The sequence below is a fragment of the Peromyscus leucopus genome, chromosome 22 (genome assembly GCF_004664715.2).
Source record: "Peromyscus leucopus breed LL Stock chromosome 22, UCI_PerLeu_2.1, whole genome shotgun sequence".
Classification (NCBI taxonomy): domain Eukaryota; kingdom Metazoa; phylum Chordata; class Mammalia; order Rodentia; family Cricetidae; genus Peromyscus; species Peromyscus leucopus.
This window is the reverse complement of record NC_051081.1, coordinates 37100312-37114407: the sequence shown is the minus strand read 5'-3', so window position 1 is coordinate 37114407 and position 14096 is coordinate 37100312. Positions and strand designations below refer to the sequence as shown.

At 53.7% G+C, this 14096-nt stretch overlaps 1 protein-coding gene across 8 annotated transcripts in view; it reads right to left on the bottom strand.

The window, feature by feature from the left end:
- Adcy3 (adenylate cyclase 3) overlaps nucleotides 1-11202 on the bottom strand; it is a 76424-nt gene extending 65222 nt beyond the window's left edge. For 2 of the 8 annotated variants that reach the window (XM_028875204.2, XM_028875234.2), the window contains exons 1-2: nucleotides 10526-11047; nucleotides 9233-10089 (exon numbers count right to left, since the gene is read on the bottom strand). In XM_028875204.2, coding sequence (XP_028731037.1) covers nucleotides 9233-9907 — 675 coding nt within the window. In that variant the 5' untranslated portion in view covers nucleotides 9908-10089; nucleotides 10526-11047. The other 6 variants (XM_028875212.2, XM_028875241.2, XM_028875221.2 and 3 more) reach the window with 5 other exon arrangements.
- Between the last annotated feature and the right edge of the window lie 2894 nt (nucleotides 11203-14096).

The window sequence follows — 14096 nt, the reverse complement described above, 5'->3', positions numbered from 1 at the left end:
AAGGAGGAATGTCAGCACTCTAAGGGTTAAAGAAACCTTGGGGGCTGAAGCGGTGACTCACTCTTGCAGAGGACCCGAGTTTGGTTTTCAGCACCCACATGGTGGCTCACAACCACACAGAACTCCTGTTCCAGGGGATCTGTGGGAACCCCCAGAGGTTTCCTAGTGAAATCTGAGCTTGCTTTACCCAGCAGGACTGCGTAAGGGGATGACTGGACCACGGGCCTGGGTACCAGGTGTTCAGAAGGGTCTACACTTGGTTGTATCTAGCAAGGGGAGGTCTTTTGCCTCACCCCTTGCATTTGTTACAAAAAGCCCTTTTGAATAAAGTTCTGGGCCGGTAGGTGAGGATCCAGGCCCTCCCAAGGCTATCTTGTGTTTCTGTTTCTCTCCCCTCTGTATTTCCATCTAAATCTCTTATCTCTCACTCCTCAAGAGTACCCAGGTAAAAGTGGGAGTGGGTCCCCCACAAGGATCCAACACCCTTTTCTGGACTCCAGGGTAACCAGGCATGCACATACATGCACTCGGGCAACAAAACACTCAGACACATACAATAAAAATAAATAGATCTTTAAAAGAGATAGTTAAATCTTGCTTTAAAAAAAAAAATCACTCTCAAGCCACCAAGATCAACACCAGAACATTTCCTCAGCCTCAGTAAGAGATGAAGAGGAAGAAGGAAAAAAAGAACATTCAGCTGGGCAGTGGTGGCACACGCCTTTAATCCCAGCACTCGGGAGGCAGAGGCAGGTGGATTTCTGTGAGTTTGAGGCCAGCGTGGACTACAGAGTGAGATCTAGGACATGTGCAAAGCTACACAGAGAAACCATGTCTTGAAAAACCAAAAAAAAAAAAAAAAAAAAAAAAAACCATTCCACAGACATCGACCAACAGATGCAACCAAGGCCCTGTGAGGGACGTTCAGGGGACTCCACAACAGGCCGTTCTCCTCCTTGAAGCATGTGGCAGCCTATCAGGAATGCTACACTGCACATGCCTAAAAGATGCACATAAGTAAACCCTGCCTCCCGGGGAAGAAACTCGGATGTCGGATCTGCTGTGTGCAGAGCAAGGCCAGACTGGCGCCAGGGTGTAGCTAGAGGGCATCTCTTGAGGTAGGGATGGCTTCCTGTGACCTGGCACAATGTGCTGGGCTTAAGATCTAGCTCACATTTGAAAAGGCAGGAAAGCTGGGCATGGTGGCATGCTCCTGTAATCCCAGTGTCAGGAGGAGGAAGCAGGAGAATCAAAAGTTCAAGGCCAGCCTCACCCTTGAAGCCAGGCTGGCCAAAGTGAGCTGTCTCAAAAACATTTTTGGGGGGGGCAGTGGGGAGTCAGGAAAACAAATTCTTCCCATGCATGGAAGGGAAAACAGCCCAAGCAGAACAGTTCGAAAGCCATCTTCACGCTAAGTATAAAGTAGTTTTGGTTTTTTTTGTTTGTTTGGGTTTTTTGTTTTTGTTTGTTTGTCTTGTTTTTCGAGACAGGGTTTCTCTGGGTAGCTTTGTGCCTTTCCTGGATCTCGCTCTGTAGACCAGGCTGGCCTCGAACTCACAGAGATCCACCTGCCTCTGCCTCCTGAGTGCTGGGATTAAAGGCGTGCGCCACCACCGCCCGTTAAAGCAGTTTTATAAACTTTTTGAAAAACTGAGCAACTTCACAGAGGATCTGGTGGAGGATCATAAGGGGAGGTGTTGGGACAGAGCCTTCAGTATGTAGCTCAGACTGACCTCCAAGGTCTCCAAGGTCCAGGATCACAAGCGTGTGCACCACCAATCCCAGCTGGGAGCCAAAAGTGTAACGAAGGCAAACACGGCCCTGCTCTGGACCACACGTCCAACTTCTTAAGCATCCCACGGCCATGGAACATCCTGTATCCCATATGCAGACTGGCAGCTTCAAAACTGAGTCCCAGGCCAGTGAGATGGCCCAGCTCGGCAGGCAATCAAAAGTGATTGCCACACAAGCCAGGTGACCTGAGTTCCAGCCCCCGGATATACAGTAGAGAGAACCCACTTACTTCCAAAGGTTGTCCTCTGACCATAGCATGTACACCTGGGACCACACTCACTCATATAAACACACCGTGCACATGCATACACACAATGACATTAACAACGTAAGAATTAAATTTAAAATGAAATAAAATGAAGCCCCTTCTCCCCAGGGTCATTTTTTGTGCCTCCTAGCTTGGGACAGTCTCGGATGATGGCTGTCACGACTCCATCCCTGTCTCATACTATGTCACCCTCACATTAAGAAGCAAAATCAGGCCGGGCGGTGGTGGCGCACGCCTTTAATCCCAGCACTTGGGAGGCAGAGCCAGGCGGATCTCTGTGAGTTCGAGGCCAGCCTAGGCTACCAAGTGAGCTCCAGGAAAGGCGCAAAGCTACACAGAGAAAACCTGTCTCGAAAAACCAAAAAAAAAAAAAAAAGAAGCAAAATCAGTTGCCTCTTGCACTTGAGTCAACCTGATATTGCTTTGACCAATACTACTGAGACAACAGTCTTTAAAAACTGGGCACTGCCGTTTTCCCCCAGAGGTCGTGTGCTGTGAGGGAGCCGTAGGAGCTACATGGAGAGGCGCTACAGAGGTATCAAGGCTTCCGAAGCAGGGCAAGGCATTCTGAGAGCCCGCCAAGAGAGCTATCCGCCAAACACGGACTTCTGAATGGAACAGGCCCAGCAGCCAAAGACAGCGACCCCAGACAGTGTCACATAAATCATAAAACTACCATCAGAACAGAGCCAACCCAGAGGACTTCGAGAAACAACAGAATGCTGAACGGGCCATCCCACCTTAGTGAAGTTCTTCCACAGTCTCAAGTGAATTATTTGTCCAAACACGTTTATCTTGGAGGTATCACACGTTTCCAGAATGTCTTTATATTACAGTAAAGGGAACGATACAGTCCGATTATGGACATCAGTGGCCAAGGGCTGAGTGTTGTTGGTATCCTGACAGTTTCTGCACTGAGACCAGCATCGGCCATAGTGGCCACCTGGTCACCTTGCACACACAGGCAGGGCCTCATCCTGAGTGCTGTTAAGGCATACATGTCTGGACTGTGACTAAGGATGCATCATCTGGTGAGGGGACAGGTGGGAAATGACAGAATAATTATTCTAGGCTGGACCACCTGAGAGATCTGTGGTTACACACAAACTGGAAGGTCTACGGCCATACCACCTTGAACACCTAATCTCATTTCATCTCGGAAGCTAAGCAGGGTCTGGCCTGGTTCAGTACTTAGATGGGGGACTAAAGAACAAGAAACTTGGAATCCTAGCGATTCACATGGAGAATTTACCAAGCCCTGGAGAGCGAGCATGGGTTCATGTGTGCTGGTGTGTGCACACATGTGTTCATACCAAACAGCTTCAGTCCCCACAGCTGGCTCAGCCCTGAGCTTGTTTCCCTTAAAAAAAAAAAAAAAATTCCAGGCTGTCTATAAAACGCTGACCCAAAACATCCCAAACACGGAACACCAAAGCTAACCACAAAATGTCAATGAAATAATATGGGTGAAAGGTGGGCCCTACATTGCTTGTGAACCATCAAGACACACTAGGAAAGCTCTGTTTACACCGAGATAAGGATCAGGAAAGACCACAGAGACATGTGACCAGGGAGACGGGACTGAGAGGGGTTTCTGCAAAACATTTATGTGTTGGACCGATGTGTTCATTATCCTTCAATCACGAAGTTGGATTCCATGGCCCCACCGCTCCTCATTTTCATCTCCTCGGGATCCCGGTCCCTCCTGAGATGCCCAGCTGTACGCTGTTCAAAGAGGGGCAGCTGCCACCCTCACTCTGGGACAATGGCAGGGCCCAGGTGGGATTCCTCCTGGGTCTGTCTCCAGCGCCTCTCCCACGTGCGGCTTCCTCTTTGCTAAGGTGCCCAGGCCCGAGGCCAGCCCCGCCGCCCTCCTCCTCCTCCTCCTCCTCCTCCCAGCCCTGGCTCCCCTCATCCTTCTCCACATCATCTCACATCCACCTGACCATGGCATCACAAAGAACTTTCTGTTACAGGCTTCCACCCTCTCCGCACCCACTTCCCGGGAGTAGAGGGGAGGGCTTCCTAACACCTTCCGGGGCCTCCCATCTCTTGGGCACTGTCGACAAGGGTGTTGGGGCAGCCATAGCAGGTGGCCCAGACGCCTCGCCTTGTTCCAAAGCCCCTCCGCACCGTCACCACTTCCAGGTGACTCTCCAGCAATCCAGCCCTCCCTGCCTCCTTTGATCTTAACAAGCCTCAGTGCCCTCATCTGGGAAATGGAGCTGACCTCCAGAATGCACGGGGACAGTGTGTATGTATGACACCTTTGGCTCCCGCTGTGGGCAAGGCTGTCTTTGGACGCCTTATCCCCTCACCCACCCTCTTTGCTGAAACTCTCCAGGGCCCTCCCCCGGCCCTCCCTGAAGTGAGTAACTTAGTGTCTCATTTGTAAGCATGAAAAGGTCCCGTCCACAGCCTCATCCTGTTTCACTTTGCAAATAAAGACCTCAGCGGGCTGCTCATTCCACTGGAGACCTTTGCTCCCAAATAGCCTTCCTGCTGGGGAGTCAGTCTACAGACTCTTTGTCAGGGATTCCTAGGCCCTCCTTTCTGAACGAGACACAGCACAAGTTAACAGAAGCTTGTGAGTGTGTGCAAGGGTCTCCGAGGCAGTGACGGGCCAGAGACGTGCTTCCCGCCATCTTGGCTCTGTCATCCACCCTCCACCCTGCCGGGTTCCCTTCATCCCCAACCATCAGCTGCTCCTCACCTCATCTCAGGGGCGTGTGCTATAAGAGGCAGAGCTGTCAGAACCCAGATGAGGGAGCCTGTGGCTCCTCCTGACTCACCCTTCCTTGCCAGTCAGCCCTAGGCCTGACCTGAGAATCCCACAGCTGACCATCCCATCCATGGCTGCCCCTCTCTGCCCCAGACCCAAGGGCCGCAAGGCTCTCTACTCTTCACTCTGTCATATCCTGTCATTCCCTCATCTCCGAGGCCCCAACACCACCCGACTCCCATCCGTCCACCTGCACACGGCCTCCTCACCGGAACCCCACCTCCTGGCCCCTTGAGAAGAATCCAGGACAAGATGGTCAGGTTGCCACACATCCCAAGTCTACCTCTAGTCCTTCCCCGACAGAGCCAAGTACAGACATGGGTGTGTGTCTGGGTGTGGGGGGGCTGCAGGCGACTCTGGCACCAATCTAGCACAGGAACCACTTTCTTGGTGCTACTCAGAGTCGTAACCAAAACCCCGAGACCTGCCCAGAACCACAGGTGTCCTCTGTGAAATGGAGCCCACCTCCATGACCCAGGAGAACCTAGCCAGAGTCAACAAGCAAGGAGAAGAGGAGGAGGAACACATGGGCAGAAATTGAAGAAGAAAGTGAGCCCAGGTGGGGGGGGGGAATGTGGGGGAGTTTGCCTGATGGAGGACCTGAATGCTTGGCCCTCTAACCCCTCCCCTGCTCATCCCCGAGGGAGTTTCCATCCCACAGGCCGGAGGAGTAAACACTAGGGTGAAAGAATGACGCTTTTCTCCACACCCAGGGGACATGGGTCCTAGGCATCAGTCCCCACGGCAACGCTGCGCGGACCTTGCTTTCCACAGTGCTCAGAGATGGGATGCAGGAAAGCTCTAAGTGAAGGAAGACTTTGCTGAGTGGGCCTGGGTAACGAGGCACCTTGTGAAAAGTCACATCATGGGACTGAAGAGATGGCTCAGTGGTTAAGAGCGCTGGCTGCTCTTCCAGAGGACCCGGGTTCAATTCCCAGCACCCACATGACAGCTCATAACTGTCTGTTATCTCCAGTTCCAGGGGATCCGACACCCTCCCACAGACATACATGCAGGCAAAACACATAAAATAAAAATAAACAAATCATTAAAAAATCAAAAAAGAAAGCCACATTGGTCCCAAAGAACTGACTCAGAAACTTCTGGAACACATACTGTAATCTGGGCCTCCAGCTTCTTATCTCAGGCTCCTAATTTAACCTTGGGAGGACTCCTATTCTCCCTTCTATCCCCAAAGCCAAGTTCCAGGCACTGTTTCATGTCAAGATCATGCTCCCCTGGGATGCAAGATTCTTTTGTTGTTGTTGTTTTAAGATTTACTTATTTATTATGTACACAGAAGAGGGCGCCAGATCTCATTACAGATGGTTGTGAGTCACCATGTGGGTGCTGGGAATTGAACTCAGGACCTCTGGAAGAGCAGTCAGTGCTCTTAACCTCTGAGCCTCGCAAAATTCTTATTATACATTTTTTATTTTATAAATATGTATTTGTATATTATTGGGGGGGGCTGGAGCACCAATTCGGAGAGCCTCGAGCGTGCTGGGCAAGTACTCCACCACTGAGCTGTGGACCCAGCCTCGAATATCTTTACTCTTGAGTTACTAATTTTACCTTTTTCCCCTGATCCCAACCGGATCTCGCTCTTCTTTTGCAGCCCTGGTCTCTTTTAAGACCAGTAATCCTGAGTTCAAAACTCATCTGCAGGGACCCAGGCTACAGCTGTGACCCAGGACCCGCCCTGTGGCTACACTTTGTCTGGATCCAGGTCCATGGTCCTCCTTCTCCGGGAGCCTCCAAGTTAAGCTTCTTGCTGACTGGAGAAGGCGAGGCCCAGAGTGGCATGGGCCTGAAGTACCGACACAAAGCTCCAAGGCAAAGGACCTCAAACTAGCTAAATCCAAGTTCAAAACTGAGATGACAATGTTTCCATCTACTTGATGAACAGAGACCCAGGGTCTCTACAAGCTGTGCCTTCTACAGAGATCTGGGTGACAAACAGGCAGAGTACTTGTCGCCAGTAGACAGGAGAAGCCAGGATCCTGCTCTCGGGCTAAGGGGACAAATTCCCACCGCCATGTGGGAGCCCTGGCCAAGAGGTCAGCACCCCTGGGCTCGCCCCTCATTTCTGCTGCCAGTCAGCAGCAGCTGCTTATCTGTGATTCCTTCCCTATGGCCTGGGGGCTCTGGCCTAGATGCTCTCCCAGACTCTCACCTGTGCTAACACCTTCTGACCGTTTCTGGAACAAATCAGAATCTGCCTAAGTAGAGACTTTGGCAGGAGAGTGGTTTATCCAGGCACGGCTCAGTGCTGGCCAGTTTCCACAGGCCAGCAGCGGCTTCTGGCTGAATTTCAGGTACACCCTTTTGCTCCTGGCCCCCAGCCAGTCATCCCCCTAGACTGACCACCAGCCCCATCCTCTACCACACAGAGCTGATGCAGCAATCGGGTCCCCTCCACCAGTCAAAGGGCCCACAGGGCAGTCTTCCTAGACCACACCCTGGGAACACAGCTCCCCCTTATAATCTGGTCAGTGGTTTGCTGGCCTCTTGGGAACACAGTATCTACAATCAGTCAAGTCTGCTCCCTGCTAAAACCTAGAATCTCTTGTCATAGCAGGGCCCCTGTGTGCCCATCCCTAGGTTTAGAGTTGGACTGCTCAATTTCACTAGAAGACACTTTCTGTACCCCAAATGCCTCCGGCCAACAAGCAGGTCTAGGTGTGGTCAGAAGTGGGGGTGATCTGTGCTCTTCTGACGTGTTCCCTCAATGAACAACACACTGGGGAGATATACCCAAGGCCCAGGGACCCTGGCAAGAGGAAAAAGGCAGAAACGCTTATTTATTGGAAGGTGATGGTTCAGAATATGTCCCCAAGCCCCAGAGGCTGCCAGACCGACCTGTCCTGACCAATCCCCAGCAGCAATGACTATGGGCATCCTCCCCCAACAGAACAAGCAGGGGCACAAGCGGAAGCCACCAACCCAGAAAGCCACAACAGTAATGACAGGTATTCACAAGAAAACACCCAATACCAGGCTGCAAACATACAAACAAAAACATGGTGGTGTGCCCACAAACCCCCACAGGCTCTAGCCCAGAGCTGAGCCGTGGAGAAAACTTCCGTGAAATTAGCTGAGCACGGGAGCCCACATCTGTAATCCCAACACTTGGCAGTTAGAAGCAAAGAGGGTCAGGTGTTCAAAGTCATCCTCAGCTGCAACAAGGCCATTTGGGGCTACATGAGACCCCGCCTCAAAATAAAAAAAATAAAGATCTGTGAAATAGATTTCTACCTGACCTAGAACGGGAAAACAGAAAGAACATTGGACCAAGACCTAAAAAAAAAAGTTAAAACCCACTGGGCAGTGGTGGCCCACGCCTTTAATCCCAGCACTCAGGAAGCAGAGGTAGGTGGATCTCTGAATTTGAGACCAGCCTGGTCTACTGAGCGAGTTCCAGCTAAAGCTGTGACACAGTGAAACCCCGTCTCCAAAAAAAAAAAGTTCAAACCCAGCAGAAGCCATGTTTTCCTCTAATCAGATGGGAGCCAACGGAACAGTCCCCCAAAAGTTCTCTCATCAACCACCAGATGTCCCACTGGGGTCACTGTAGTCGATGCCCCCAACCCCAAGCAGACAATGCCAAGGCTTTGGTAAGACTAAAACGGTCAGGTGTGGGGAAAAGAACTCCGGAAGCGGCTAGACGATACCTGGTCACTTCCCAGCTCTCAGGTCAAAATGTGGAAGGCATGCCATACGACGGAATCCAGTGACTCACATCTCTGGGGAGCCCTTCAGGGGATGACCAGACAAACCCAGGCCCGAGTCCCAGCCCATCTTCTGCAGGCTTTGGATGTCTGTCTCTCTCAGCACTTGGTGGGGGCACAAATTAATTAAAGACGAAGAAGCCACACGTTCCATCCTTCCCAGCAGAAACAGCATGCTAGGACCGGCATGCCCCACACCACGGTGGCTAAGACACAGCTGTGTCCCCACACCCTGACTTCTATGGGGAGACCACCCTTCCTTACATCACCTATCTGCTGGGGACAGACACTCTAGGGCAGAAGCAAGATCTCCGATAATCACGTCTCCGCTCCTTACAGCTCTTCACATTGCCCAACAACAGGCTTGCACCCACGTTCCCTTGGATCTCGGTAACAGCCATTTCTGTGTATCCTGGGTCACTGACGGAATGGCAGGGCAAGCCTTTCTCCACACCAAGACTCCAAGGGACCGTCACCTACCCCGCTCAGCGCAGGTGGCTGAGTATAGCCCTGAGGCCCAACGTTCTACATCAGACGGCACGGGGAGGGGGGGTGTCCATCCCGGGGGGGGGGGTTGAAAGCAATCCCACCTGGGTGAGACCCGGGTGGAAGGGGAAGGAAGGCACAGGATGGACAGGGGAGGAGCGCGGCACTCACCTCCCTCAGCAGCTGTATCCCTTGCAGCTCCTCCTGCTGCTGCTGGGCCACCGTGACCCCCAAGACGAGCGTGTGCACCACGCAGGAGACCACGGAGATGATGACGATAGGGCTGAGGCTGAGGGGCAGCGTAATGAAGAAGGAGAAGACGAAGAAGGCCTGCCAACCCACCGTGTCGCTGGCTGCGTGGGCGCGCGAAAAGTTCAGGCCCAGGTAGGAGAAGATCTGGGCGGTGATGAGCAGCCACAGCAGGTAGGGTACCACTCTGCGGCTCACTCGGTCCGGGAGCAGCCCCTTCTTACAGAGCACGAAGAGGATGATGTCCAACACCAGCCCAACGGCAGCCACCATGAGGGGCGCCAGCTTGTCGCTGGAGAAGACCACCGCGCACATCACCACCACGTAGCAGTCAAAGAGGGCCGCGAAGACCACCAGCACCAGCAGGGTCTCGTGGCGCTGCCTTTTGAAGTAGGTCTGGTAGAGGTTCTCCAGCGACTCAGGCACGAAGGTCAGCCGCATGAAGCGAGGCAGGCACAGGCAGGACCCCGAGTTCCGCACAGAAATTTCATGGGTCCGGCCGACCCCGCGGTCGGGGTCAGAGGGCAGGCTGACCGAGTACTCGGCTGAGTACTCGGCCGAGTACTCGGGATCCGAGAAGCCCTGGTTCCTCGGCATCTTGGCTGGTGGCGGCTTCGAAGGAACGAGGGAGGAGTCCGGGGGGGGGGTCAGGCTGTTCACCAGGGCTTCCTAACCGGGGAAGGCGGGGAGGCTCCTCTTGGGTGTGGATGAAGGGAGATCACCTGGGGCAGGAAGGCGAAGGAGGTTCTCAGGACACAGGTGGCACCAACCATCTGCAACTTAAGAGGACATGGCTAAGTAGAAGCGCCTCTTTCCTCGCCAGCCACCCACCCCACCCCTCACGCAGATCCCTGGCTACACAAGCCTCCAACCCCAGTCTCCCAAGCACGCCCACACACACTCAGTCCGGTCCACCCCAGACACCCGGTTTCCTGCCTCTGGCTTCTGGAGGGGCCTAGCCACCTCTCCATCCCTCGCCTGCCCGGCTCTATCCCTGACTTCCTCACCTCAAGTCCCTCCAGGCCCAATCCCCGCCAAGCTGAAAAATAAAACGTGCCTGGAAGGAGCAGGGGCGGTCCTGGGGATTCCCGCATCCTTCCTTCTGTTTACTTCCTTTCCCCGACCCAACCCTGGGAGACTCCCTCCAGCCCCTTCCCAACCTCGGGCTCCGCAGCCTCGCGGAAGCCCAGCCCTGGATCCCGGCTTGGCGCTGACCTGGACGAGAACTCGGGAGCCGCGCGCTCCGGAGGGCCGGGGCTGCGGGGCCGGGCCAGGCGGGCTTCAGCGAGCCGCAGGCTGCTCCCCGCCGCGCCGCCGCGCCAGTTGGTCCGCCCGGAGCCCGAGCGCGGCTCCCTTGGCCGTCAGGCCCCGGGTCGGGCCGGGAGAGGCGCGGGGCTGCGGCTCAGCATCGGCGGGCGCAGGGGACGGCGGTGGCGGTGGCGGTGGCGGCGGCGGCGCACGCTGCGGATGGCGGGCCCAGGCCGGGGCAGCCGGCCAGCATCCTCTTCCCGCACGCAGGGCGAGCCAGCCGAGTCCGTGCGCCGCGCTCTGCACACTGATCCACGCGCGCCCGCCGCAGGCCCCGGGAGGCGGGCGGCCCCTCCCCGCCTTGTCGCCGCCTCCAAGGCGCGGGGTGGAGGGGCCCCTCGCTGTCCCCAGTGTCCCCCACGTCCCAGCGCCCGGCGACAGCTGCGTGGAAACACCGGGTGGGTGGCAGAAAGGAAGGAACGAGGTGAATCCACACCTTGCCTCCGGCAGGCCTGTCTTACACGGAGGATCAAAGCCCGGGATGTGCACTCCCTGCAGGTGAGGCGTGCTCGGGGCACCCCCTTCTTCAACCCTGGCTTCCTTCCGGGGCCAAGAGAGGCCTGGGCTGAGGTTTGGGGGCCGCTCCCCGAGTGGGCGCGCCCCGTCTCGGTGTCCCCGCCCACCCTGGCAGCCCAGACATCAAGCGTGGGGCTTGATCTCTCAGAGAGGAAGATAGGCAGCCTAACCTGGTGACAACAGCGGGCTGCAGTGGCTTCGGTTGGTACCTGGCACGTGGAGCTGGAAGTGGCCTTGCTTCACGAAGGTCTCCAGCGCACCTCCTACCACTTTGAGATGTGTTTGAATTCCTCCTTGAAGACGCAAATGCTCCTTTTGAATCTATCAGTCTTCTAAACCGCAGACTCAATTATTTTCCTTGAATTTGCCAGAACGCCTTGTTAGGAGAGAAAGTCGTTGTTTTGGAAGAAAATGTGCTGAGGGGACAGAGGACAGCCCTCAGCATTACGGGATCAGGTTGGGGGAGTGGGGGCAGGTGCTGGCTAGGGGTGCCTTGTCATGTTTGGGTGGATGCCTGTTTAGAACTTGAGGCATACATTCCCAGCACCCAGGGAACAGGTCCATGATCTGCCATTGCTGCTGTATGTATGGGTGTCCCTCATCTTGTCTGGAGACCCCACCCCACCCTGCCTCAGCCCACACTCCCCCAGGGCTTTGATTAGAAAGGCAGGGCGCGATAACTTCGAATATAGAAGGAAGGTTGCCTGAATGAAGCGTCAACCCAGAAATTTAACTTGTTTCTTGATGGTAAAGGACATGATTTTTTTTTTTTTTTACCTTTAACAAAGAAATGTGTTGAGGAAGAGGAGGAGGGGAAGAAAAGAGAGAGAGGAAGGAAGGGAGAAAGAAAAAAAAAATGCTGCAGGGCGGAGTCAGTTGATAGAGTGCCTGGCTAGCACGAACAAGGCCTGGGATTCAGTCCACAGATTGAATCCCCAACGCCGCAAAAGTAATTAATGCCCGGAATCCCAGCACGATCAGCAGTTCAAGGTCACCCTTAGCTGCATATCAAGCCTGAAGTCAGCTTACGCTATGTGAGACCTTCCTAGTCTCATAAAAGGAAAACATAAAGATTCAGGGTGTGCCTGAACTGCTGGGGATACCGCTCTGTGGTAGAGGACATGCCTAGTATGTCCTTGAACAAGCTCCTTGGTTCAGTCCCGTAACTACAGTAGTTAAGAGCACTTGCTGTTCCTGCAGAGGATCCAGGTTTGGTTTCCAGCGCTGGCATTGAATGGTTTGCAACAATCTGTAACTTCTGTTCTGGGGGAATCTGGCGCCCTCTCCTGGCCACTGATGGCACCAGGCACTCAAGAAGTATACAAACACACTAGCAAGCGAAAGACTCAGACACATAAAATAAAAAAATTTTTTTTTTTAAAAAAAACTAGGGGCTGGAGAGGTGGCTTGGTGGTTAAGTGCACTTCCTGTTTTTGCAGAGGACTGGGGTTCAGTCCCCAGCATCTACCTGGTGTCTCACAACTTTCAGTGACTCCGGTTCCATGGAATCCGGCGCCCTCTTCTGGCCACCATGGACATCAGGCACACACACAGAACACATATACATGCAGGAAAAAAAAAAACCACAAACACACACACACACACACACACACACACACACACACACACACACAAAAACTCATGCATATAAAAAAATTTTTAATAAAAAAATAACTTTAAATGCCCATAAATACATTGTGGTTTTTTTGTTTTGTTGTTTATTTTGTTAGTTTCTCTGTGTAGCCCTGGCTGTCCTGGAACTCTATTTGTAGATCAGGCTGGCCTTGAACTCAGACATCCTCCTGGGGCTGCCTCCCAGGTGCTGGGATTAAAGGAATGCACCCCCGCACCTGGCAGGGTTTGTTTTGACACAGGGACACTCACTCCATTACATCTCTACAAGTCCCCCCAATTCAGTGCTCCCTCTTGTGGCAAGGCCGTGCCATACGCCTGGGTCCTGCACTGAGGTTCCTCTGCAGGGCTTCCACTACTACCTGTGTTCCAGACCCCCATCCCCTCTACACCCTGTTTCTTTTATTTTCTTTGTATGAGTATTCTGCCCCTGTGTGTATGTTCACTGTGTGCATGCCCAGTGCTCAAAGAAACCAGAAGAGGGCATCGGATCCCCTGGGACTGGAGTTAAGGACAGATGTGAGTCATCATGTCGGTGCTGGGACCCAAACCTGGGTCCTCTGCAAGAGCAGCTGGTGCTCTTAACCAGTGAGCCATCTCCTGCCTGTTGGGATTCGAACCTAGAAATGCTTCAAACATGCTGAGCAAGCGCTCTGCCCGCTTAGTTCAGTGAACTATATCCCCAGACCCGAGAGCGGTTAATTTTAAATGTCCTTCGACCTGAATGTTGAACTGAGACGTGAGAAGGCTCCCCTCAGAGACAGTCCTGACCTCAGTTTTGCTGCCCATTCAGTGTCCTTCCCTAATCCTCCCTGCTATGGGAACCTGTTTACTGGCATGTTCTCAGGCCAGGGGTGCATGAAGAGCAGAAGACCCGGCCTCATCCTCTGCCTACTGCCGGTTCTGCCAGGTACCACATCTACCAACAAGGCAGCCACTCAGGTAGACACAGTTCACAGTTGCTGATTACAATTGGACAGGAGCCTGTCAGGTTGGGAAGAGAGGATCTGATTGGGCCTGAAGGTGACACATTGGAGGTGCTCAGAGCCACCCGGCCAATGCCTGGCAACAGGAAGTCTGCAGCATAGCCCCCAAGCCTGCTCTGCATTCCCAGTCAGGGGTGTGCTCTTTCCTGTGGATGCTGAAAGACATGCGTAGATCAGCTGAGGCCTCCCTGGCAGCTAGATACATGCAGTGAACACTTAAACTCAGAGGAGCTGCTCACCACCTCAGCCCACCCGTGCAGGAACTCACCAGTGTGATTCACAAATGCCTCCCAGAGTCCCTGGCACTAGCATAATCGATACTTAAGCAGAACGAATGGATGACT